Source organism: Lissotriton helveticus, chromosome 10 (genome assembly GCF_964261635.1).
Source record: "Lissotriton helveticus chromosome 10, aLisHel1.1, whole genome shotgun sequence".
In the NCBI taxonomy this organism is placed as follows: Eukaryota; Metazoa; Chordata; class Amphibia; order Caudata; family Salamandridae; genus Lissotriton; species Lissotriton helveticus.
The window spans coordinates 82,655,232-82,682,879 of NC_136071.1; the positions used below are offsets into that span (position 1 = coordinate 82,655,232).

Below are 27,648 nucleotides of genomic sequence, written 5' to 3' on the forward strand. Positions count from 1 at the left end.
CAGACAAGGACAGCCTGAGTGAGTGTGCCAACTAAGTTGCCAGACCCCTCAGTTCCCAAGGTTAACCCAACTAATGCCTTGGGAGGAGCACTACCACTACTGACTGTACTAGGGGGTGCAGTTGCCTTAGGGGCTGTAGTGGTAGGAGGTTGCCCTCCTCTTTTGGTGCACTCACTAAACCAGTGAGATTTACTTTTACAGTACTGGCACCACCTTTTTGACTGGCCTTCTGGAGTCTTCTTTTTCTGCTGTGAAGCCTGACCCCCACCCTCTTTGGTTTGTTGGGGACCTGTCGAAGACTTCTGGTCATTTTGTTCACTTTTGGTATTACCCTTCTGGTCTGCTTTCTTCTGACCACCCTGGTTCTGGTTCTGCTTGATCCTTGTTCTGACCCATTTGTCTGCCTTCTTTCCCAATTCTTGGGGAGAGGTCAGATCTGAATCAACAAGGTGCTGGTGCAACAACTGGTTCTGACAGTTATTTAAAATCTGTTCTCTCATCATAAGATTATACAATCCTGTGTAATCTGTAACCTTGCTACCCAGCAACCAGCCCTCCAAAGCCTTAGTGGCACAATCCACAAAGTCAGACCAGTCCTGAGACTGAGTTTTCTGGGTGTCTCTGAACAGCAACCTGTACTGCTCAGTTGTTAAGCCAAACCCATCAACCAGTGTATTCTTCAGGACCTGGTAATTGATAGCATCCTCAACTCTAGTAGTGAGGAGCTTATCTCTACCTTTACCATCAAAGGAGAGCCACAGTATAGCTGCCCACTGACTCTGGGGAATGCACTGCACAGTGCAGGCCCTCTCCAGAGCAGCCATCCATTTCTGGATGTCATCCCCTTGCTTAAAGGGGGGCACTATCTTTGTCAGGTGTTTAGTATCTAAACCCTTCTCTTTATCTCTTGGGAGATTGCTGCCACCAGTGGGAGCTAACCCACTCATCTTCTGCTCTCTTGCAAAGGCAAGCTTCTCTTTGGCCAGGGCAAGTTCTTCCCTTTCAATCCTCAGAGTAGCCTGTCTCATCCTAGCTTCATGCTCTATTCTCTGAGGGGAAGTCAATCTCCTCTGGGGAGAGTTCCTCCTCCTCTGAGAAGAGGCATTAGAGTGCAGAAATCTATTGGAGTCCCTAGAAAGAGATCTATCTCTCCTAACTCCAAGGTTAGGCCTACTTAGGGTCAGTACTGGGGGTCCCCCAGATCCTAGCCCAAGCAAGTCTAAGTTGGCCCTAGTTAGCCTTCTGACTACATCAAGACCTTTGTCTACCTCATCCCCAGAGAGCTCCTTGAGTTCCTCCTCCTCAACTGCATTGTCAGTGTTGTGGAGGTCTGGATCCCCAGAGGTACCCTCTAAGGCTGGCATATTCCCATCTAGCTGAGAAATCTTTCTCGCATCATAGGTCTCTAAGAGACCTATCAGAAAGGGAATGGTGGGGTTAGACCCCTGTTTCAGTTTCCTGGAGGTACACACTTGTCTCATCTCCTGGAAACTGAGAGCTGCATATCTTGAAGTGACCTGTGGAGGGTCCATGCTTACCAGGGGAGTCTCAGTGGACTCTCCATGGTTAGACATGCTTTTCTAGTGAGGTGTAAGTGGTGCACTTACCTACACTATTTGTTTGCCTACTGATCCCTTGCTAGAGTTGTAGTTTAGGGTGTGCTAGGCCCTAGGAGCTACAACAGCTGGTTCAGTAGAACTCAGAGTATTCTAAGCTAAGTTATATGTACCTTTGGTACTCATGTGATCTTTCAAATGATATTCTTAGGATATGTGTGGTGAAACAACAGCAAGCTCAAATCCCAACCGCTGCTCACCAATGTGAGAAGTTGGCCTGATATATAATGTTCACTATTCTAGTGAGCACTTTGTATCAGTCCAAACAACCCTTATTGATGATTGGTTGTAAGTCAACCTTATAGACCAGCTATCCTAGTAGCATGGATACGAGCAGTCTAAGGCTAAGACTCTAGAGGGCGTGTTAAGCCAGCTGTTTTACCATCACATTACCCCTTGAACACCAAGTGAAAGGACACCACACAAGTTGTTATGAAAATAAACAGATATTTATTTATAACAAGACTACCCTGAACTCTTTATGAGTCAGGGAGCTAAGCACACAACAAAACTCTTACGAAAATACTTTAAGTCGCACAATTTACACAAATGCCCTAGGGGCACGAAAAACCATATACACAATAAGTGGAATGCGAATTACTAGCAGTTAAGTAACTATTCTCATAGACTCAGGAATCGCTAGGCCTACAATTCTAAACACTGGGATTAGATGCAGGAGGCCTGTGGACGTCATGTGCAGAGTGGGAACTCTCACGCGTAAGGCGGGAAAATGTCTATGGAAGCTAGCAATTGCAAAGTTACTGTTCTCGGGCGAACCCGACTAGGTGGGTCGAAAACAAGAGTGGATCCGAACACTAGGAGTGTTGGACTATGCTGGAGCACCGGAGTACTCGGTTTACCTAGCCCAGGGGCTGCGGCTGCATAGGGTTGAAGTTACGTCGGAAACCCTCGTTGAAGAACCAGGAGCCTGAAGAAGAAGTTGCTGGCAGGCGGCCAGTGAAGAAAGTTAGTGGTGATCCAAGCCTGGATCAGGGAAGAAGAAGACCTGAAAGCAGAGGGGACCAAGTTCTGAATCACTAGCCAGTGATCTAGGTGGGCACCAGGGTGGCACCGGACGAAGTCACCTCGACCAGGTGAGTGGGCACTGCTGGGCTCTGCAGTCTCTCGGACCAGGAGGCGTTGTCGGCGACCAGGATGGAGGTGCGAGCTGTCCCACGAAGGTATCTGCTGCTGACGTCGCTGGACCCAGGATTGGGCAACAAGTCTTGGCAAATGCAAGGCCCACGCGGTGGACCTAAAATGGCGTCTTGGGTGGACCAGGAGGGTCCAGGGTGCTCCTCTGTTGGAGGGGAGCAAGGGCTAGTCTGGAGCAACCAGACCAGCAGTGTTTGGCGTCGTGGAGCGTCGTGAGAGGACCACTAGCCAACGGGCAAGCGACCTGGACAACGCGGTGAGCAGTCAAGAGCAGAAGGGCCCCACGCAGATCTCGTGGATGCAGGGGGGCTGGACTTCGGTGCCGGAGCTGCTCAGGGTCAGGGCTTCTCTTACCCCAAAGCACTCAGTCGAGGGTTGCTCGGTGGTCGTGCTGGGCAAGCGTCGTGCAGTCTTCAAAGATAGCCGGTCCCTCGAGGTCTCTTCACACCCACGGATCACAGCTGGGCTGATGATGCAGGTTGAGGTCAGAGGTGCCAGGGAAGCCGGTTCTCGTCGTGCTGGGCAGTCTTGATCAGGAGGAGAGACTAACAGCAGACCGCGATGCTTGGTTGGTGCCTGCTGCTGCAGGGTGACTACTCCTTAGTCACAAGGGAGAAATCTTGAGAAGAAGTCGAGAGTTCCTTTCGTGGAAAATAGTTTCAGGATTCAAAGATGATCTAGTTTGGAAGGGGGCCAGCTCCTGCCTTTATCCTGAAAAAGGGGGCTGGCACGCGACTAAGTCCTGCCCTATGGGTGGGACCAGGAGGGGGGTGGTTACACCCCTCTCCCTTGGCGGGCTTTCCCCAGGACAGGGGCTGGAGTGCCCCTGGAACTGGTTCTAGCCGGCCTATGCACAGTGAGCACCGGGGTGCCTCTTGCAGTCTACTATAAACAATTGTGCTCAGGGTCAAAGGGAAATAATTTAAAGACCTGTCAACTGACGCCCCTTCCATGAATACATAAATACAAAAAAGAAGACCAGGTCTGTTGGAGTGTGTTGTGATATGCGGCGAGTAGGATCACATGGAGGTATGTGTAACAATAGTTGAGTCACACTGGGCTATTAAATTTCCCTTCAGACCACCCTCGTGGCGGAGTATCATCATGTGGGAAAAGGACGTTCGCTTAAAATGCCGCTCAACCGTCAGATGATGATGCGGAAATAGAAAGCGACGTATTGTGCCACAGTGTTGCTCAATGGGTAATGCTGAATGGGTGCAGTGCTCTAAATCATAGTGCTATCTAAAATTAACTACCCAAATTCAAAACAATGATAATAAGTTTGGGTGTCAAGATTAAAAACACGCATAGTAGTTTAAAGAGTGAAACTACTCAATGGCGCTGTGCAGAGTGGTCAACTAGTTTCAGCCTAATGGAGAATTGCTCCAGCCTTCGTCAGGACCTAATAATCAATAAGCTACTGCAAAAAACTATACTTAGTACTTAAGATTGCATAAACACTATATTTGCATCACAGTCATTAACGTGAAATGTACTTGTAAGAATCAATGTCTGGTAAGCTGGTTGCACGCACGCATGCGTGAGGGATCAGCGCTATGTTTAGCCGCGAATGAAGTTTTTCAGAATGATTGCGGCGTAATACGAGAGGAAAGGGAAGGAGGGTCATATGTATTCATTTTAATCCCGAGCACCGTGATAGGCGGCTGATCCAAGCAATCCGGATATTTAAACCAGCTGGTTGACCCCGCCGGCACCTTCCCTTCCGCTTGAATTCAGCGCGAGGTACCGACGGAAAGGTAAGCCAGCAGATGCTCTGTTTATTTTAAACATGGCAATGAGGCCCCGTCTTAAGTCTGTTATATTTATTTATTTTTGAAACTAGTGTAAGATATCTGGATGCTTATCTCCCTAAACCTTTTAATAAGAACAAGTGATTAGGGTTCCATTGGCCCACCTAGCTACGGTATCTTTTGGTGGGTCTGGCGCATGTTTACAATGATTCTGTGCCTTTCAGTTTGCTACATAGTGTGACCTATATGCTCGCTAGTGGCCATTCCTTCTATTCTTTCCAAAAAATATATTTTTTACGACTAAGTTAACTGTTAACTGTTAATTATGAACTACTGTCTTGGAGGTATATTCATATGGAGGGGCAGCTCTGGGGTCGATCACACGTTTTTTTGGGGGTATATGTGTAGTACAATTTGGTGGGACACAGAAGCTTTGTTTGCTAACTGTGCCCTTTCTTTTCTACACATTAGAGCGGGGCCTCTACCTCCCGAGCGGTTGCCGGGCGAGGTGAGGCCGTCACTCACACAAAGCTGGGTGAGTATCACTAGGAGGAAATGCCTCCGTGTGATTGAGCTAATATGTTCATTGTTATGTGGAACGCAAATTGTTTCCGCATCTGTGTTCTGTTATTGCGGTTTTTATGAGGTTATGTGGCTCTATGTGTGCAATTTAATGTATGGTATGCACTTTCTGTACTTTGTCAACAGGAAGAAGATTACCTTCCTGTCTCCAGCGGACATTGGGGCTCCAAGTTCCTGGCAGACATTGATTCTTACAAGTACATTTCACGTTAATGACTGTGCTGCAAATATAGTGTTTATGCAATCTTAAGTACTAAGTATAGTTTTTTGCAGTAGCTTATTGATTATTAGGTCCTGACGAAGGCTGGAGCAATTCTCCATTAGGCTGAAACTAGTTGACCACTCTGCACAGCGCCATTGAGTAGTTTCACTCTTTAAACTACTATGCGTGTTTTTAATCTTGACACCCAAACTTATTATCATTGTTTTGAATTTGGGTAGTTAATTTTAGATAGCACTATGATTTAGAGCACTGCACCCATTCAGCATTACCCATTGAGCAACACTGTTGCACAATACGTCGCTTTCTCTTTCCGCATCATCATCTGACGGTTGAGCGGCATTTTAAGCGAACGTCCTTTTCCCACATGATGATACTCCGCCACGAGGGTGGTCTGAAGGGAAATGTAATAGCCCAGTGTGACTCAACTATTGTTACACATACCTCCATGTGATCCTACTCGCCGCATATCACAGCACACTCCAACAGACCTGGTCTTCTTTTTTGTATTTATGTAATTATGCCACTTGCAGTCACCTTCCTCTAAAGCCCTGCCTACCTAGGATACACAAAATCCTGTCTGGGACGGTGCTGGCACCGCCCCTGACAGGAAACCCTTTGTCCTTGCCTCCTGCTCTGGGAGGACTCCCAGCAGCAGGAGGGCAGACTTGTGTCTCGGTGGCAGCATCCATTTTGTGGAGCTAAGGCTATGTCTGACTTTAACCGGGTTTACAGGTTACCACCATGTCGTGTCCCTCTAGAAGGGTGGAATGCTAACCCCGTCGCCAGAATTGGCGAGGGGTTAGTATTCCAATTCGTATGACACCTTACTCGACATGTTTTGATAAAGCGATACCAGAGTTGTCATATAACCGCGAGGATTATAATGCACTTAAGAGTATATGGTATGCGATATCATGGAAAGGGCTAAGGGATGGATCCCGAAAGCCGCAGACAGGCTCAGCTCATGCCAGAGCACTATCTCACACGATTCCAAGCACTCTGCCTTCAGGATTGTCAAGGCCTGCCATAGGAGTGACTGATAGGAGATCTGTGTGCCCATTTAGGTTTAGATATAGGGATACTATATCTAAAGCAAAGGGTGAGTACACCACCTTGCCCCCAGCTGTCAAGCAGCCAGTTGTGTCTGTTTGGTTAGTCAGTCCAGGGGTGGCATAATACATGCTGCAGCCCCTGGGAGACTTCTGGGTACACCTCAGCCCTGGGTACAGGGACTTGGAGAGGGCCCAGTGCCAATTCAGTACCTGGGTACAATTTGGAATAGAGAGAACAGCTAGGCTGTGGGTCTGATTAGCAGGCCCACAGCCAGGGAAAGTCGTAAACCAGTGAAGCAAAAAGCAAAAATCTGGGTGATCATAGGATTGCAAACCCTACTTTCCTACATGCTTATTGTCAGATTGTCTCTCAGGTCCTTTCTACACTCCATCAAGGGCAGTCGTGTGCAACTTTAATTCAGCAAGACCGATATGTTATACTGCAAAAAACAGGTCCGTGTGGGGCTGTGTGTGCTCTGCCAGAAGGCTCTGAGGCCATGGCGCAAGCAGAACCTTGAGGGAAATTCTTTGACTGTCTGTCATCTGGCAAGGTCCCTGAATGCCAAAGTGGACAAGCTCAGCAGATACTTTCTAGCAATCCAGAATTGGCATTTGCACTGGGAGTATTCAACACATCTTCAAAGCGTCTTTTCCTAGTGGGGTGTGCCTTGGGTAGATCTTTTTGGTATCACCAAGAATTCTCATTGTTCAGCCTCTGAAGGTCAGTAGGGTCCAGGCTCAGCTTATCCTGATAGCCACAGACTGATCTCGGAGAACCTAGCACTCCAACCTGCTGAGTCTAAGCATCTGCCCCATTGTATCGGTCTCTTCAGGAGGACCAGCTTTCCTAAAAACAGGTCCATAGGCTGCACCCGAACCTGCACCTACATGCATGGAGATTGAGCGAATTCAGCTGAGTGGATTCGATCTGCCTGAGGAGGCTGTGGATGTCATCCTGGCATACTGCCACCTGTCCACAAAGTCAATATATTCTGGACGATAGGTAAATGTTATGGCCTGATGAATCCCATCGGGTTAATCCACTGCAAGCTAAACTCTCTTATGTACTTCTCTAGTCTGACTAGGCACTGGCAAAGGTTATTCGCTTGCCCTTTCACCCTTTTTGCATTTACCTAGTCAGATCGCCCTGTTCAAGTCATCAGTTGTGATGCTTTTTTTTTCTCTAAAAGGTCTTCTGTACATGTCGAGCCTAGGCACAACTGTTCTTTGAGGGTATTGACTGTTAAAACTGTCTTCCTCATTACAGTTACTTCTGAGCGGCGTATCAGTGAACCGCTGCCACTGTCTGTGCAATCTTCTTCATTCTGGACAGCCTCGTAATTCGGAGTCAGACATCATTTTTGCGAAAGGTGGTATTGTTGTTCTTTGTGGGCAAGTCCATCTTGCTCTCCACTTTCTTCTCTCTACTCTGCCACCTCCTTCTCAGGAGGAGCAGAGGCCGCAGCATTGGGCCCCAAAAGGACCCTTAACTTTCATATCTATCGGACTAAGGAGCACATTGTGTATGACCAACTTTTTGTTGGGTTCCCTAGTGCTAAGGAGCTAGAGGTAGTCATAAAACTGAGCCTATCCAGATATAGTGTTCTTTGTATGAAAAATGTTGTGCATTTACCATAAAGGTGAATGCCATTCTACTAGAGCTAAGGCTGCCACTACCGCCTTGGCTTGGGTTGTTCGGGTGGCTGCATGGGCATCCATTAACAATTCACCAGGCATTATCACCTAGAATCTGAGGTCTGGAGAGAGAACCATTTTCTCTACTTGGTCATGAAAGATTTGTTGGTATAGAGCCAGCTCATCAGACCCTCTACCTTTTGGGAGGCCCTACTTCAAAAAGGTGAGGAATTGTTGTTGGAAGTATTAATCAGAAGAAAAAGTTACCTTAAATAATGCTGTTTCTGGTGAAAGCTCTATCCATTGCTGATTCCTTACCAACCCACCCACCTTCCAGTTCTGTGGAGTGAACTTCTATGTATTAATAAGGTTCCATGTTAGATACTGCCCAGGCAGAGTTCTCAATATGCTGCGGACGCTTCAGGTCTAAGTCGGTGGAATGTGTATTGTTAACTGACAACTGTAACCAGTGGTGGTGCCTATATACAGCTCCGCACCATCACTTCCGGAGGTGAGGTGAAGTCAACTAAAAATCTGATGGTGCCATGTATTGCCGCGCGGGAGCAGTTGCAAAAACGTTTCTGGGTCTATTCTGGAACCCCGGGTAAGTCAAAAGGTGAGAAATCTGCAGTAAGATTAAAAATCCACCAGATAGAACATTATCAAAGTCAGGTAACATTTTCTTTGCAGTTGAGACCTTTCAGATCCATCCAGAAATGTGGATAATGCTTTCTACCTTACTCTTCTATGTATACAAGTAGGCATTAGGTGAGTGCTCCCAACATAGGTTGTCTGTCCCCACTCCATGAATTGGCACTGCCCATGCTTCAGTGTTGATGCTGCTTTTGTTTCTTCAGTTTAGCTTTGGTCTTCTCCAGGAAGGATTATGTAGCAGTTTATCATTTACAATACCTAGAGATCAAGTTGCCTGTGCACATACCTCTTACCTACCTCTGCAGATTGTTACTGTGCAGTCCATGCTGCTTGTCTTTTCGTTAATAGTCGAGCAATTCTGACCTCTCTCCTTTGCTTTTGCCCAGTGCTGGAGTTCTACTGGGACCGGCGAAACCCTGACGGATGACCTGCCCACCTTCAGCCTGACACCTCTGGAGTACATCAGCAATGTAAGAGGCACCCACAGTCTATCCATAGCTCATCAGAGTAGAGTCTGCCTGTCAGTCCAGAATCTTAGAAGTGTATCTCAACAGTAAAAGGCACCTTGTGTCGCATTACCCAGATGTGTCTTGACTTTTCTATGGTAATGAATTCCAACTTAGCAAATGCATGGGTATACATTTCAGAACTTGCTATTCGGATTAATATGTTTTGTATATTGTCATGCATGTTTTTTTGCCTTTTCCCTTTGATACACATTGCATTTCCTTCATTTCCAATTCACACAACCGCTAACCATGCTCACCTTCTACTTTTGCAGATCCCATACGTACTCCACTTCCTCAGAACATGCATGCATAGCACATTCCTATATGTATCCTGCACCTTTTGCGGATACGCATATGGGCACTTTCCATTCCTTGAGATTATGTACATGCATAGCTTGCATGCTTTTAGATCCTGCTACTACTCTGCTACTTCAAAAATGCATATTTGCATCCTGAATGCTTCCAGATCCTACAGTTCTTCACATACTACTCTATGCACCTTGAACTATCTTTGCCCATACACATGTTTATCAAGTGGTGTTTCAGACCATGAACGTTTATACAATGTCATTTCTCCAGATTTTTGACATTTGTGACTTGCATTGGTTAAAGGCTAATATGTTGATTAGATCAAGTCTGCCACATGTGCATCATACGCCCTTCAGATCCTGCACATCTCCTTGTTATGTTATAAAGAACTTCTAAAGCGCACGTTCACCGAAAGGTTTCTTGGAGTTGAGAGCACTAGCAGCAGAGTGAAGAAGCATTTAATCGTGGGCTTGTCTGAAAAGCCATGTTTTTAGCAGGGTTCTGAAATGCTCGCAGGAGTTTGCGGTTCTTATGTTGTCTGGGAAAGACTTCCAAACTACGGGAGCCAGCACAACAAACCTGGTTCCGACCAGTCTTTTCCTATAGAACTTGGGGACCTCTAAGAGATTGAGGTGTGCAGATCTGACATTACGCCTGGGGAAATAGTTCTGTATTCTGGTGGACACAAAGGTGGGCCATTTAACATTGCAGATTATAAAAATCATACATCCCGTTTTAAACAGGGTTCTTTGTGCAGCTGGGAGCCAGGGCAGTTTATTTAGCAAAGGTTTAGTATGGCAGTATCTAGGTTGTGCTAGACCAATCTGGCGGCTTGGTTTTGATCAAGCTGCAGTCTTTGGCTCAAGCCTTTAGGAAGACTTAGGTAAAGAGTTTTAGCGTAATCAGTATGGGACATCACAGGAGTGATTACAATCTGGTTGATGGCCTCAACAGAGAAGAATTTCTTGACTTGTTTTATCTTCTGGAGCTGAAAGAAGCTGGAAGAGGTCACTGCTCCAATCTGGGGTTTCTTTGAGAGGTCTTCATCAACAAGTATGCCGAGGCCCTTGACTGTTTTTTTTTTTTAAAATAAGAGGGGAGCCTAGGTCCTGAGGCCAAAAGGAAGGGCCCAGCAATGCAGTTTGTTTTTGACCAGCGCCACCTCAGTTTTGTCAGAATTCAGTTTTAGTTGATGAATTTTCATCCAGTCCTGGATAAAATATCATTCTGTTTTTGAATAATTCTATAGATGTTGGAGTATCTTCCAGGTTGAACACTAGCTGCATGTCATCATCCTAGTTTTATATTTGTACTTTTTGCCTTTGTAGTGAGTTTACCAACGTAACAGTTCATTCTGCATTCTATTATGCATTGTACAGAAGAAATGCATTCATAATAGTACATTGACTAACAGCATAATTTGAAGCATTCTTATAAACACCACACAGAGAAAATGTCATTTTGAGATGAAGTGCTCTTTTGATTTTTCTGTGTCAACAAGCAAGCCATTAACGTGGGACGGAGTGTCGTGCCCAGTAGAGGGCAATGCTGATTTTGCAGTTTTTTGCATATGAAGCAGGGTGCAAGCCTACTACCTACGAAGGGATATAGACATTTGAGTTCGATTTAAGGCAGGAGATTGTGTGCAGTGTGAATGTCACCATCTAAGGAATTGCCCTGGGGCTGTCAAGGAAGGCACTAGTTGATTGACTCTGCTCCGCCTCACTGCAGGAGTGAACTGTTCTGATGGGAGATGTGCCAAATATTCCATTAAAGTGTTCAAGTGGCAGCTGGCAGGCTTGAAGAATCAGATACCTGGGTGTAACCTAAGAAAGCGAGGCAGTGCATGTGGTTTATTTAACGAACTATCCTTTATAAATGTCCACCCACCTCTGCCCTTTTCATTCCACTGGCTGTCTGTATTTGGACCCAGTGTTGAGAAACCTGAATTGACTACGGTATCAAACCAATTCTCTTTGGAACATGACCATCTCTCATTTATATTCTTTCAAAAACATTTCCTTCTCTTTTGTGACTGTTTTCTAGCAGCTTTTCTTGCTTTTGGAATTGAAATGTTTTTGTGCTTTTCTCATCTGTAAAGTGGAGTAGACTCAGATGAGAGATAGTGCACTTCTGTAGTAAGTAGCTATTTCTGATGGCTACAGGTGTCATACCTCAGAAAACTCTCTGTCCATCCCTTTGCTTCATATGCCCATAACAAGTAGAAGTTATGGCATTTGCCAATAATGGTGGAGGACTACAAAAAATGGGAGAATATACACCAAAATTGATGTGCCATATATCTTGCTAGTGTTGTGGGGATTCTACACATACACAGAACTATGCGCAGGAAAACAGGACCTCGGTGCATTGGGTTTGTAGCTTCCTACCACCTTAGTACCCAACATCCCAAAACTGACTAGCTATAGTGTCACATTCGTTCTCCTACATAATCATGAAGCTACCAATGATTAGACAACCCAGAACACAACACTCCTGACTCTCAGGAATCGCAGTAGCAAGATATACCCTTTCGCTCACTCACTCATACTTGTCTACAATAAGGATGGTCAGAGTCACTGTCTAGTTAAAAATGTTTATTTTAACTATTGTGATCTATAATGTAGTATACGAGCCACTACCAGCAGCTATATGCATAAACCTAAAACAGTTAGCATTGGTACAATACCATAGAATAAAAAGGGTATGTCATCATATACAGACAGTGGAAAAAGGACTATAAGGCCAAAACACCCTCCCCATTGGTAAGTTGAGGTTTATTATATAAAGGAAGATCTCTGGGCTTTGTCAGCAGACCCCATACCTTAGAGCCTAGATGGAGGGTTTAAGTCATAGGAACAGCATAGCTCTTCTCCAAGGAAAGGTCTCACTCCAAGTGTGTGTGAACAACATGCTTCCCCGTAATATCAAAGCACGAGTCTCCAGCGGTGCAGCTGTGTTTAGCATGTTTTGTCTAGGTAGTAGGGACTGACCAGAACAGAATAACAAAGGGCATTTTTATCGACCTTGCGCATCGTGTTCAGACTAAACTCCAGGAACAAGCAGAGAATGCAGAAAGCTGACCGTTCTCATGTGAAAGGCACAAACAGAGTCTTACAAAATAAAGTCATGTAGTAACGTGCGCAAAAGCAGCATCATGGCAGCAGAGCTCATGCTAACTTATCAATGTCGAGAACGACCGTAAAAGCAGCCATATAAGTCAAGGTCACTGATTCAACAAAACCAAGAATAATTTGCCCCACACTCTTTATTTATGGGGGCTTGCCTCATCAGTATTGGTAATTCTGATGAAGAAGTTGCTGCTCTCCATTCTCTTTGGAAACCTAGAAAGGTTATGCCCCCCTTAGGGGTGGCCATGGTTGGTAATACCGGCCTGGAGACTTGGCAGATGTCGCAGAAGCCAACTTCAATCTAAATAGGAAACATGTATATGCACAGTGGACTTACTTTGAAAATTTAGGCCAAGGCCACACTTGTTGGCTTGGCATCCAATGATTAAGTAAGGCTCTGTTATTTATTTATTTTCTGGTTTTAAATTGATGCAAACAAGGTCCAGCAGTGTATCATCGTGTCTGATAGTATTTTTATGCATTTTGTTTTAATGCTATAAGAGATCGCTTCACCATTTAGAAAGTTTGTGACTTTGAAACGTGGCTAGGTCAAACCTTGCGCGATGCCATTATTATAGTCAGGATACCAATAATATCTATAGGGTGCTCGAGGGAACAGCTAGGAGACGGCAACCCACGTATCCAAAAATCCTCTGTTACCCAAGGTACACATAGAACAAATACAAAACAAGATCCCGTTCCCGAGCAAAAGGCAATCTGAGTAATCAAAGTTATATCACCAGGAAGTCAATCCAAGAAAGTATCAGTCCAAATCATGTGTGTTAGTATTTTTCTTTATTTTCTCATCCTGTTCACAACTGTTGACGTATTACACATGGTTCATGACAGCAGATTGGCATAGTTGGTGTAGCCAAGATGTAGCCACGTAAGAGCTAGCTTTACCATTTAGAAAGTTTGTCGGGCACTTGCATTGAGGACGTTCAGCCACTTTTACAAGAGCCTGCAACAATGTTAGGATCGCATTTTTCTAATAAAGAGCAGTTTGGTTAACATATTCAAATTAGGGATTGTTTACTGAAATCATCAACTTTCCATTAAATGAACAGCTTTCATATACATAGATTTTGAATTATGTGAATTTTCTGCACTACCTAAATGTACTTTATTTTCATATGAGTAAATCCATTGTAATACATCAGTTAGTATTATTTAAAAAAAAAAAATTATAATCAGTAGTTTGGCATCTGAAGAAAGGCATTACATGAGAATGTCAAGCTGCTCAAAACTAAAGTGCCTCTTCAAGTAGTGTTTGTGGTGCAGGGGTTATGTGGGTAGTGTCAAAGGTATTTCTCTAGGAGAATACTTTGTTGTTGAAGCTTTGAGTTGGTTGAAAGAGTAAGCTAGTCCAGTGGACAAGGGCAAAGAGTTCCAAGAGCTTGAATCATGGCCTGAGAAAGCTTGTGAAGGAGTTAAACTCTTCTTGAAGCAATGGAACAGTCCCTGGTCATGTTGCATTGCTTTTAACCATGTGGTATTCAGCAAAGATAGTCTATTATTTGCGATAAATTATTTAGATAGTTAAATATCACGCTGTCTAAGGTAGATATGCTGTTTTATAGAAAATTCTCACCTCAATTTGAAGATATTTTACAAACACGTGAAGTGAGATTTCTACTAGAGTCTGAGACTAGTGGGCTGCAACATGGATGACTGCTTTTAAAGGCTGCAAGCTCTTTTTAGGTATTCCAGTTAGAGTTACATTTCCCAAATGTAAAGAAGTGAGTCCAACTGATTGCACTGTAGTTTTTAGATCACTGATTGGTAGGAAGAAGTTGCAAAAATCAGTTGAAGCCAAGGACTACTTTTCAGGTTTTTCTTGTAAACTTTTATGCTTAATCTCCTATACAGTATGACATCTATGGATTCTGCTGATTCTGTAAGCAGAGGCTGACAGCCAACATTTCAGATAAGATTGCATTTATTACATTTTTGAGTTCATTCAGTTTCTGGCGTCTACCTTTCAACAATGTATGTATTTTGGTAAAGCAGGCTGTTAAGAGTGAGAGGTCAGAGGAGGAGCTACGCTAGCAACCAAGATGGCCGCGTAAGCTCCCGGCTCCGCCGACCTCCGCCAGTAGCTGATAAATCCTGATATCGATCCTGAATTCGCACCAGACTCCCGTGTGGCTGAAGTGTCGCTGAGCCTAAAAGTGCAATCCCGAGATTTTTATAGTCTCGAATGGTGAAGCTACGCCGTGTTTCATTTTCGGCCTAACCCAGTGTGGAAGCCGGGGCCTCGATTCCTGACCCATCCGGGTTGGAGTTGAACAACATCGGTCGCGGGACTTGGGTGGCGTCCGGTCACCCGAAGTGGAGAATTTCCTGACCGGTTTGGATGGTGGTGCTGTGGTCAGGTTGATGCCAAGGATACGGCGGCAAGATGCACCTGTAGCTGTGGACGGGGGTCTGTTGCCCGGGGACCCTGCTGGGCCCCGGGGGTCGACCGGTTTGGATCCTCGCTGGCGGCGACGGTGTAGAGACCACGAGATTGACTGTCACCCACCGTTACCGTCCGCCCGCCTGTGCCTGTTGCCCCGGAGTAGTCGACCTCCGGGGTTAAAGACCTGATCTGTTGCTTCGCGAAAGGAGATGGAGCGGGCGGAATGTACACCGTCGCTGCAGACAGTCATGGCCGCCATTGGGGGCGCTTCGCTTGCAAGTCACCGCCATCATCCACAAAATGGTCGTAACAGCTGAAAATATGTGTTTGAGACCGGACTCCGACCCTTTGCCAGAATCGAAACACGTTGTGTTACCCGTGAAGCCGGTCTTGCCTGAGACAGAGGGCCCCGTGCGGAAACAAGATCTGGTGTTTTTTGTTGGCTCCCGAACAACAGCGTTCCAGCTTGGAACTACCAAAAACTCATTATACTTAATGGCGATACCCCCCAAGATGGACATAGCCGATCTTGTACTCCTGGATAACGTCCACAGTGCCTATCGGATTGATTTATCATTCTTCTCCTCCCAGTTGGTTCAACTACGTTCTCGTGACTTACTGTTGGTGAACAGTTATCTCCGTTTGATTTGTGGACTTCGAGTACTAAAACTTTGGATTCGATCCTACTGTATTGGTTTTGACTTTCTTGAACGTTTTGATTTTTCTGTCGAGATGGCGGTTCGAGCGGAAAGAGCTCGCACGAAACATCGGAAGTGCCAGGGATGAGTTTGATTGTCTGGGTTTGATATAAAGGCTTCATTCGATACGGGACTTGCAGCCTATAATGATGCGGGAGTCGAGCGGTTTTTATAAACTTCCCCGGTTTGTTCGGCCTGTAATTGCTGCTTTTACAAAGTTTCGACTACATTTAGGGGTGGTTTGCTTCTGGCGGGGGGTAGGGGAGACCGGGAGACTGTATGATGTCTCCTCCTCCACTCTTTTGTTTCTTTTAGGTTTTAGTTGATGGGCGACAGGCACGCTGCTAAATGTAAATGTAAATGTCAAGGTATTTGTAGAGCGCACTGCCACCAAGCGGTTTCCTGGCGCTATTACTCATACCACTGTGGAACCCTTCCTGGCTTTCCCTGTGAAGTGTCCACTCCTGGGCACCCCCAGGGTGAAGCTAGGCATCCTAGCGCTGTTGGGGCCGGTGTGGAGGTTAAGCAAGCTATTGCCCAGCGTCGGGCCTACGATTAGAATAGGCACCGAGGCGAGAACTGTCAAGTCTGAGGAAATTGAGCCCAAGACCCGCCGAGGCGGGAATTGAACCCTGGTCCCGGGCCAGAACTCTGCATCAGGGTCTGCCGCTCTAAGCATTGAGCCACACTCCACACTCCTCCACGCTGCTAGTGGGGTCAGGCCGTAGCCATTGCAGGGGTGCAGGGTGGGGGGACTGGGGGAGTTTTTTTAATGTTGTCTTTGTTTAGTTCTATGGCCTTTTTCTTTCCCTTCCCTTTTTATACGAGAGGTGGGTTGCTTATCCTGAGTCGATCTTTTCACATATCTGGGTGTCTACTATGGTCTTAATTATCCTGATTCGTGGGTGGACAGGCCTTGAAGACATCAACTTAACGGGGTTGTTGATTGTACTGTTTTTCTTCTCTCACATATCTGCTAAAGTTGAAGTCTCATACTCCGTGCATTGATTTTACCATGTTGGTTTATTCGCCTATTCACATTTGTAATGTACTCTATTGTATGATACCTGATATGTGTACTATCTCCTCTTGTTTTTCTTCTATTAATAAAAATATATATATAAAAAAAGAGTGAGAGGTCAGAATTTCGATTTACTTTAATGCACAGCTGGTTAATATTTGTGTGGAGATGAGTATCCCAGATCCTCCAGGATAATCCAACATATTTAGTGTAGGTGTAGAGTATAGAGGATGTCATTATTGAACCTTGAAGAAGAATCAAACCTGAACACATTTTGTGCAGAGAAATTGATTCCTCAAATATTTGTCTAAATGTATAAAATAAATATCATGAGGTCAGATGTGTCAGTGATTTCTTCACCGATTTTCAACTATTGACATCACTGGGGCATCAGTTGCCATCTAAAATCCACCAATTACAGAAAGACCAGCTAGCTGACAGTAAAAGACAAACTGGAACAGAAAAACAAACACTAGCATTTCATTTGGCCCCAGCAGTACACAAGATTGCATACAAACGTTGCACGTCACTGTCACTATCACTATTTAGATGGCAAGCTTAGGTTAGTCAAGTAAAGTAAGAATGTATTTGCATAGTTACTTAAAACCATTGCATAAGAGAAAAAAAGCATTACAATCCTTACACTGTGATAAAAGTTTGTGTGCGCAGTCAGCAGTCCATTAAAATATATAAGTTAAGTTCTTAGAATGTGTCTTGGTATAAAATTGTGCGGCATTCGAGGTAAAACCCTTGCTGGTAGCCTCCCTTACTGCAAAGATTCATTTGACGTTAAAATACAGTGAGGCCATGCATAAAAAGAAAAACGTGGCTTGAATTTAAGAAGTGTTAGCAGGTGCTTAGAGCCAACTTCGAGTTGTTTTGCGCCAGAAACCCCTAACTCGGCATTCTGACATCTTTTTAGCAACCAGTGTCAGGAATTGTACCAGTCGGCAGTTCAGCTGCGGATCCTCTGGTGCAAGGCAGGCCAGCACGGCCTGATTCCTAATCCACCATCCTCTTTGATTAAAATAGGCTTTTAGGAGCTGCCTCCATTCCTTCGCGAGATCTTTGCAGGTGCAAAGGAGGTGTATCAGATCTTCCGTGGATGTGCCACATAAGCGGCAAGCTGATCCTGCATGGTCCCTTTGCCAGTGTGGAAGGTGCTGAGCGCATGGTAATAACCCCAATCGATATTTCAGAAATTGTTTAATGGTTTCTGAATAGCCTAGGCTGAAGTATTTTTGAGGTGCCAGTGCGCTATAAGTGCTCAATGTCATGCAGCCATGTGCCCTCTTTGCTAATGTAGCTTTGTCTTCAACCAGCGAAATAGATTTTCCTGATGTACACACTAGCTAACTTTTGAATGAAACATTACTGATGGTTTATTCCCAGAGCTAGAGGAGTCTTGTGTTGTGCAGGCATTCATTAAGGTAAGTCATGGCTGGTGAAGAGACTCTCTGTTGCAGCTCTAATCATAGGTAGTGATTGAGGGGTTCTGGTGGAGCCTTCCAGATATTGCCCCAGCTGATAAAGAAGGCTCCATGCCTTGCCAATGTCTGCCATTGTAGTCCAAACTCCACCCTGATCTGTGCTGGCAAGGTGTTATTTGGTAGGTTAAAGATGATTTTATATAAACTCTTATTATGGTGCTGTCCAGGGGTTTAGCATCCCTGCCCCTCTGTAGTTCGCTGCTGTAAGCTATCGTTGGTATAAGTTTGGAGCTCGAGCTAAGAGGAGTAGCGATAGACATAAGGATCCTTAATGTGACTGCCAAGCAAGGCCTTTACTTTTGATTGATTCCCTCTGGGCAACAAAATGACCTCCCTTGTCTTTGATCACCCGTAGGTATTTGTATTCTGTTGCTGCTTCAACGCGTGTTTGGCCACAGAACCAGGCCTGTGGTTTCTTGCAGTTTAAGGAGTTTGTTTCAGTATATTCTTGTGTTGTGATGAGGGGGTGCTGTAGGCCGACCTGTGTGCGGCTGACCAGAACTATATCATCTGCATAGAGAAAGCTTGACAGTGCTAGGCCTCCTAGTCTAGGAGCATGGGAATTAGAGACATTCAATGATGGTACCAAGTCTAGCAAAAAGAGATTGAATAGGGTCCGGCCAATACACATCCCTGCTTGAGCCCCTTGCTCATCGGTATACGTCTTGATAAAAATGAGCCGCTGTCAAGCTTTAATTGTACCCATGTATCTGTATATAGGGTGATTGACACATGTTCAGCAGAGTCCATGGAATCACCCAACATGTCAATCCATAGAGGATTGGGATAAACCCCAATGATGAAGCATGCCACCTAGGGATAACCCTGGTGGGTGAGGGATCTCTAGAAAATATGTATTTTTTCTAGTAAGCAATTACAGTGGATTCTCGCTGTATTCAATCACCATTCGCTCGGGCAGGTTTTCTTCGAACTATTCGATTTTTGTGTGTTGCATATAAATAAGGAGGATACACCCTGCCTCTAGCTGTACCCCCCTTTTTTTCACATATAACTGGAATTAAATGAAGCATAATTTATTGTGTTTGATTAAAAATACTGTATGAAGAACAACATTTACGTCAGCTAGGCCCCTCTTGCAATTCAAGTTACTCTTGATCATGCTGTTGGAGCCAGGGGTGCATCAGTGGCCTTTTAGAGGCCATTATGATCGAACTGATACGCCGTTTTGGCTGCACCTTCTGTAAGCGCTGTGTCTGACGTTGTTGCTAGAATCTCCTTGGTTGATACAAGCTCTGCTTAAGTACATATTTGGGTGAACCCTTCAAGGTCATAGTAACTGTCCAGTCTTGTAAATTTTAATGCTTGAAAACTTTCACAGGCTTGTAAAAGAGCATTGTTCATGCAAGCGTAAGGATAAGTAACTCATCATAGTAACTTTTGTTATCGAGCCTTCTAAGGCACACCCCAGCATCCCTTGATTTTGAATATACATGTGAATGTTGACTGAGACTAAACAAACTTAAAATGGAGGTCTGCGTGGACATAGCAGGTGTTTATTGACTGAAGCAGTAAGTGTGCACAGTAGGCCTAATCTTCTTCTGCAAAATCAAGTTCCAGACAGGCATGCAGTAATGCAATAGAGCAACTTGATTCCACATTCTTACCAACAGAAGCTGGCGAATAAGAAATCTAATGCCCATTATGACACGTGTTTTATTTTTTTGAAAAGGTGTAGGTTATTCAAATATTTCTTTGTACCATTTAATTGTTTTTTATGTTGCAAGTTTTTGTTGAATTAAAAAAAACATTTCCATTGTAGGGAAGAGGGTAAAACCACCATCTTCGGCTTCTCTTGACCTGTTTTAGTTTATCTTTAACGACTCCTACAGCATTTGCACTCAGTTTATATGGAGGCTTTGCTTTAGGTGCACGTTCTCTTTATAGACCCCCTTTGTTTAGTCTGTTTATCAGCTTTTGTATTGTATTTGGTAAATGAGTAATGAATTTTCTGTCCCTCTTCTAGATTGGACAGTATATCATGTCGCTTCCTCTGCACCTAGAGCCATTTGTTACGCAGGAAGATCCAGCTCTGGAAATGGCGTTACATGCTGGAAAGCTGCCCTACCCTCCAGAGCAAGGTGAGCTAGCAATGACCTGAATCTACCCCTCCCTTAAACTTGAGTTAAACTGGCATTCGCTCAACACAAGCTAAGATGGCTGTAACTGACACGGCTCTCCCCTTCATACTAGTCTAAGTTAGCTGAGCTCTTAGCTGCTATTCCAAAAAGCAATGGTCAGAATGCAGTAACCTAAACTGCCTCCCTCAAGACCCTTTTCTCCTTGCAGTGCACATTATTGTCCCCTGTCTTAATAAAAAGAGATAGAATGACCAGTTGTCCATCTTAGAATCTTTTTTATATTCATACACATTGAATATTTCAACCTGGATCCCAAAACACTTTTTTACTCAAGAAAAAACATGTTTGGTAGAATACTTTTAAGACTCTCTAGCCCAGAGTCTCAAACTTTTTCATTTGGACTATTTTATATAACATAAAAGCCTGTATGAATAATAAATAACTTAAGGATTAAGCTTTCGATAGAAGTTTTAAACATATGGAAAATGAAGGAATAGTTCCTCTATAGGCATAAGTATTCTAAGGGCTAAACCGAGAGAGAAAAACTGCACTATAGGTTGAATTGTGCTGGTTTACATTGTTATCCCTTAAGGCACAGCTCCAGGCAGTTCGTCTCTATTTAATCTCCAGTTCATCTTTCTGCATTCATTTGTTAGAATCTCTGGACGATGGTCTCTGTTCAGATATTTCAATTATTTTTACAATTGAATTGTTTTCATGTGTAATATTAGGCACTTGATCAATGCTATTTTGTGATATTACAAGGTATTTCCTGCAGTTAAGCCTTTATTTTTCTGAGGGAACAGGCCTTTGTTTGTCAAATGTCCCAGATGTGTAAGGAACACATCTGAGAGCTATCCCCATAATCTCTGCATCTTATACCATCCCGGTGATCTTGACACAAAGCAATGTCCATTCTAACTGAAAACATTGAGAAGTACCTTGAGGGACCTGGCAGGCTTAAAATGTGAAGGGAACATTCAGGACCCCCTCCTGCTGTCTCTACATCATCTGCAATTAACCTGATGAGTTTAGGGAAGCTTTTGCATCCACATGGGGGCTCTCGCTGATACGGGAGACTCTCAAATAAGATACAAAGAAGAAGCAAAAAAATAGACGTCTAGATCGAAGGCACCAGTGTCTTGCTTGCTATCGTTTACGCTGTCAAGGCATCACTGTCGTAGGAAGCTCTTCAATGTTGAGATTGTTGTCTTTGTACTCCCCTAAAGGCAGCCATATTGTGATTCTCAACATCTCTTTATATATACCATATCTAACAAAGTCCATCCTGTATCCAATTCTGAAAATACATAAACCAAGCAACCCACCCCCTGGCAGACCATTAATATCAGAAATCGAATAGATTTGCTCACGTATTTCAGAAAACGTTGATTTCCAGTTGCAATCATTTGCCAAAAATCCATGGTCATTTATACATGATACCAAGCATATTTTCCTTAAAGTGGAAGGAATTAATTTAATGGCAGGAAGATTAAATGTTGGATACAATTGATGTCACTAACTCCTATACAGCCATAAGGAATTCACACGGCCTTAGAGCAGTAACATCAGTACTACAAACTAGGTCTTCTCACTACACAGCTACAAAAATGTAATTCTAGAAATGTTGCAACTTAGCCTTACTTACAGTATCTTCTTCTTCTACCATAAGATGCACCTCCAGATACAAGGGACTGCTATGCACCCTTATGTGATAATATCTTCAAGGAAAATTAGAGAAGCATTATTTCTGAGATCATCATCTTTCATTGTACACCCAGAATATGATTCTGTGTGGACATTATGTTGATAACATAATTGCCATCTTTCAAAACCCAAGTAATAAACTGGAACACATACAAAATCTCAAAACTAACAACTACAACTACAACAACTACAACATAAAAGTGGCCTATAAAATCTCTTCAACAGAAATATAATATTTGGAATTTACTATTTAGGTCCACAGTTGTATACTAAACATTAAGGGTCACATGTACAACCGTTTCATTTTGCGAGTTCCTAATTTCGACTTTTTGCAACTCCCAAGGAAGTCACAAAATGCGATGTTCTGATGTTCTGATGTGTCTCAGACATATTTAGCGGTTTACGAACGGGGTCCCAATGTACCTACCTCATTACTAGTCACGAGGTAGTTCGCAATTTGCGACCAATTGGGAATCTCTAGAAACACAGAGATGGTAACCTGCTGGAGACAGTAGTCAACCATATCTGTGTTTGCTTTTAAATATATATATATTATTTTTTAATGCAGCCCGTTTTCTTTAAAGCAAAACAGGATGCGTTTCAAAAAGAAAAATGAACATTCCACTGCCTGCTCTTAAAAACTTTTTCTCAACAATTCACAACTGGACGGGGTCCCTTAGAGACCCCGTCCTGTTTGTGACTGGCTTACCACCTACTTTAAGTAGGAAGTAAACTGCGAATGTTTTGCAACTGCATTCCAGTTGCAAAACATTCATATATACCCCTGCAAATCGCAATTAGGAAGCGCGATACATAGACTAATTTCAAATAATAAATAAGGTTGTATTTTGTTTGCCTTTTTTCACCTTGTGGCAATTTTTTTTTTGCAGTACATCTTTATTTTAGTATAAAGTATGTACATAAAGGCAAAATGGAACAAAAGTAGGTAATATGGCAGGTGAGCTGTGCAACATATACAGTATGTGCATCACGTCGGGTGGGTGTGTCAAATTCCCAATTAAGCGAGCAGTTCCTCACATCCGCAGCTGCAACCAATGACATAATATTCAAATATATAAGGTGAGTGGAAGTGCAGCATATGTCCATCTCGGGGAGTACACGTGTATTTCGTGACAACCGAGAAGAAATATTAGTGCCCAACAGTAGCTTAACTGTTATAGGTTTTTTATGTGAAACAACCTAGCATCCCTCTCTAAGGGGACATAGTATTCCTGTGTAGAGTCTTATCAATCAGCAAATGGATGGGTTTTCAAGTTCAACCCATGGAAGGATATTCACATCACATTCCTAATCACTTAGCAGTGGGGTGGTGTATGAATCTAACCTACTGTGATGCTGCGTGCGCACTAATCGTCTACTGTCGTGCTCTTTTTCCAGTGACCCTGATAGTGGGGGCTGGCAGGAGGGGTGTATTGACCCACAAAGTGGTCTCTCATCTGTCTGTTTAGTCAATTTACCTATATATTTATCCGACTCTTCCCACGGAGCTGCCGACTCGTGTTGTGATCTCCACAGTGGCCCACTTGGAAAGATCATGTAGCCAGAGTGGTATGAGGGAAGAAGCAAGGGATTTCCACACGATTGCTATACCGCATTTGAGCAGGACATATGCTAAGTCTATAAATTTCATGGCGCACATGTTCTTACATGTGTGGGGTCATATCCCCAGTAAGCATGGTAGGATGTCCACAGGCAGGGGCCAGCCTATAATTTTCACCAGTATTGTCACAGCCACTGAGCAGAATCGCCCAATTTCTTGGCAGGCCCATACCATGTGGTATAAGGCCGCCTCTGGGCATCAACATTTCGGGCGTTTTGGGACAACCCCAGAGAACATTCAATGGATACGCGTGGGGGTAAGATATGTCTGATGTAGATCATTAGATACACGTAATAGTCCTTATTGATTGACCAGGCCGGCCCTTCTAAACAAACAAAGGCTGTTAGACCTAGATTTCCCAAGCCTACATAGGGTAGCTTGGCACAGTAGTGGTCTACAGCTAACTCAAGGCGTTGGCTAAGTACTTACAAGTCTCACCCACAGTACCACAGTGATGAACCACTAAAATAAAGACACAACACCTCTCTTTGGAAAAATACCGTTACCTTTTATAAAAATAATATGGCTCTTTGGATTCAAATTATACAGATTACCACATCAGTTTCGCTCAGAAATAATCATTACACTTTTGTCTTGGGAAAATACATGACGCTCTTCTTGCTGTGGAAAAATTACAGTGAAACACATTCTATTGACAATGGATACGTTGATGAATGAATAACACTCTTCTGGGATTAGAAATATTCCAAGAGAATTACACTATGCAATATCACTTTACATTAACAATCAATGTCATCAACATTTCATGACTTGAACCGGCCCAAATACCTGGTTACTTCATTACCAAAGGGTTAAGAACTCCCTCCCCTTCTCTGTACCTTCACACAGAGCTAGGATACGCACTTACAGTCACCTACAGGGCTATAAATGCCTGAGGAAAGTTCCCCAATGGGCAAGTACTGTCAGCGCTTTATTGACAGTAATTTATATGTCAGACAACCTATAAACCTGAGGTGGGGGTTAAAGAGTTGTTATCCCCTCAGCTACTATGCACAATTTAGAGTTTAATCAGACAACATGTCAGGGCACCTTGTTATACGCAAGATCTGGTAGTTTTGTTTAACCTTAGTCCCCAGGGCACAGCACCTTCCTTTCTCTCCCCCACTCTCCTTACTGTCACAGTGGCCGAACCGCCACAGTCCTCCTCTCTTGCCTGACAATCGCCCTCAAAGGGTTTTGCCCAGCTTCCCTGATTTGACTCCTCAGCTTGAGCTGGCGCTGGGGCTTTTGGTGACACACTGAAGGGCTTGCCGTGGGGTCTCTCCCTTTTCTGCTGCTCGGGGCGCTGTTCCTGTGGTGTTCTTGTGGTGCGCTGAGGCAGGTACAAGGCGGGGCACTTCAGGCGAGGAAGCGCCAAGCGGGCTCCCCCGACGATCGTCTCCCTCGGCGTCTGGGCGTCTCCTGCGCGCTCCGGCTCGTTTGCGCAGCTGCGGGAAGGTAGTGCTCCGGCGGGAAGTCGGCGCTGGTCACCTGATGCGAACGCGTCTCTTCACGGAGGCTGCTCACAGCTCAGACACGCCTCCCGTAGGCCTCGCCTCCTCCGATCCGCCTCCTCACGGCCAAGGGTAGGACAGCGCGGGCGCGAGGGATTAGTATTCCCGCCCGGCGCTGCACTTCCGCCGCTTTTCCTGCACAGTCTCTCCCCTCACCTGGCTCCACGGGGATCGCGCTTTGAAGCGGCGACTCGCTCCTCCAGGCTACAGGCTCCACAGTTCTCCAACCACACCAAGGCGCTTCAAGGGATCCACAACTGACTCGACACCCTGGTAGGTGCAGCGCTGGGCAGGGGATATGAGAATAAGTTTCAGAAGGAAGGTCCTGTCAGTTTTTACAGTAATGCTGATTAAGAAGGGTCTTCCTTCTCACGTAGCTCGATTTCTTTATCAATAGCTGTTGTCTTGAGAGAGGGATCGGTCAAAGGCTGAAGGGGGAACAATCCTCTGAAGTAACTGTCAGCCTCAGTGACAAACTAGCTGCTCTCAGTGTGTCCACCTCCTCTCACCACTGCCTCACTCCTCTACTCTGGGGTCAGCACAAAATGGCTGCTGGTCACTGGCCTTATATAGGGTGGCCTGAGACCTGCAGAAGCCTCTAGTTAATTCTAGAAAGTTCCCTAATGTTATCCTATGGACCTGTCCTCCAGTAGTGTCCGTTATGGCAGTTGGTGGACACCATTTTAGGTTTCTGGAGATCCCTAGATTTTCAAGGGGGCTGACTAGGCCTCACAGGTTATGAGGGAAAAATGGCGTCATCGTCAAGGAACACCTAGCCCCCTGACAGCATTAAAAAAAACTCCTGATGGACATATGTAAAAATAAAAATAGAAACTCTGGGAGGCTAAGGGGGACAAAAAATAAATCATAGTGGTTAGAGTCTTCCCAGAAGCAGACAGGTCTAACACGCGTCCCCCCCAGCTGAAAGTGGGGAGAACTACCCAACCCCTTGGGAGTCCTCATCACTAAGGCGGAAATACCTGGATAGACCGTCTGCGTTGGCATGGTCTGCCCCAGGTCGGTGTTCCACCCTAAAGTCCATTCCCTGTAGGGAGATGGACCACCTTAGCAACTTGGGATTCTCCCCCTTCATTTGCATCAGCCAACGAAGGGGGCGATGGTCAGTCTGAACTAGGAAGTGCGAACCAAACAGGTACGGTCGCAGCTTCTTCAGAGCCCAGACCACCGCAAAGGCTTCTCTCTCAATTGTACTCCACCTCCTTTCCCTGGGGAGTAGTCTCCTGGACAGGAAGACCACGGGTTGATCCAAGCCCTCATCATTTAGCTGCGATAACACTGCCCCAATGCCATGTTCTGACGCATCTGTTTGGACAATGAATTCTCTAGCAAAATTAGGGGCCTTGAGAATGGGAGCGGAACACAATGCTTGTTTCAAGGTCATGAAGGCTCGCTGGCAAGCCTCTGTCCAGACTACCCGTCGGGGTTGCTTCTTGGAAGTAAGTTCAGTGAGGGGAGCCACGATAGTGCCATACCCCTTCACAAAGCGACGGTAGTATCCAGTGAGGCCCAGGAAGGCTCGGACCTCTGTTTGAGTCTTGGGGGGCTCCCAGGCAATGATAGCCTCAATCTTTGCCTGGAGGGGCTGCACCGTCCCTCTGCCCACCAAGTGACCTAGGTACACCACCGACCCTTGTCCGATCTGACACTTGCTGGCCTTGATGGTCAAGCCAGCCTGTTGCAGGGCATGAAGAATAGCTTGCAGGTGCTGCAAATGGTCCTCCCAGCTGCTGCTGAAGACAGCAATGTCGTCCAGGTATGCAGCAGAAAAAGCTTCCATTCCCGAAAGGACCCTGTTCACCAGCCGCTGAAAAGTGGCAGGGGCATTCTTGAGCCCAAAGGGCATCACACGAAATTGGTAGTGTCCCTCAGGTGTAGAGAAGGCTGACCTTTCCTTCGCCTCCTCGGTAAGGGAAATCTGCCAGTACCCTGAAGTTAGGTCAAAGGTACTTAAGTATTGAGCAGCTCCCAGCCGGTCAATAAGCTCATCCGCCCGTGGGATAGGATGTGCATCAGTTTTAGTCACTGAGTTCAAGCCTCGGTAGTCCACACAGAATCTCAATTCAGGTGTGGTGCCTGGTGGGGCTGCTTTTGGTACCAAAACCACCGGGCTAGACCAAGGGCTACCAGAGGGTTCAATCACCCCTAGCTCCAGCATCTTGGCGACTTCACTTCTGATGTTGGCCTTCACCTTGTCCGACAGCCGGTAGATTTTAGATTTCACAGGTGAGCTGTCTCCTGTGTCCACGTCATGGGTACACAGGTGGGTCCTACCTGGGACAAGGGAGAACAGGGAAGAAAATTGCTCCAGGATCTGGCGGCAATCACTTTGCTGTTCAGAAGTCAGGGATGGCGAGAGAATCACTCCCTCCACTGATCCATCTTTTTCTTTGTACGAGAGAAGGTCAGGGAGAGGTTCACTTTCTTCTTCCTCTGCTCCATCGGTCACCAGCATTAAGACA

General features: G+C 45.0%; 1 protein-coding gene across 1 annotated transcript in view; it reads left to right on the forward strand.

The window, feature by feature from the left end:
* Positions 1 to 27,648, forward strand: part of COG7 (component of oligomeric golgi complex 7) — a 219,679-nt gene that overhangs the window by 167,755 nt on the left and 24,276 nt on the right. Inside the window, exons 15-16 of the mRNA XM_078664791.1 lie at positions 9,055 to 9,138; positions 20,212 to 20,326. Of these exons, the coding sequence (XP_078520917.1) occupies positions 9,055 to 9,138; positions 20,212 to 20,326 (199 nt within the window). The remainder of the gene's footprint in view (positions 1 to 9,054; positions 9,139 to 20,211; positions 20,327 to 27,648) is intronic.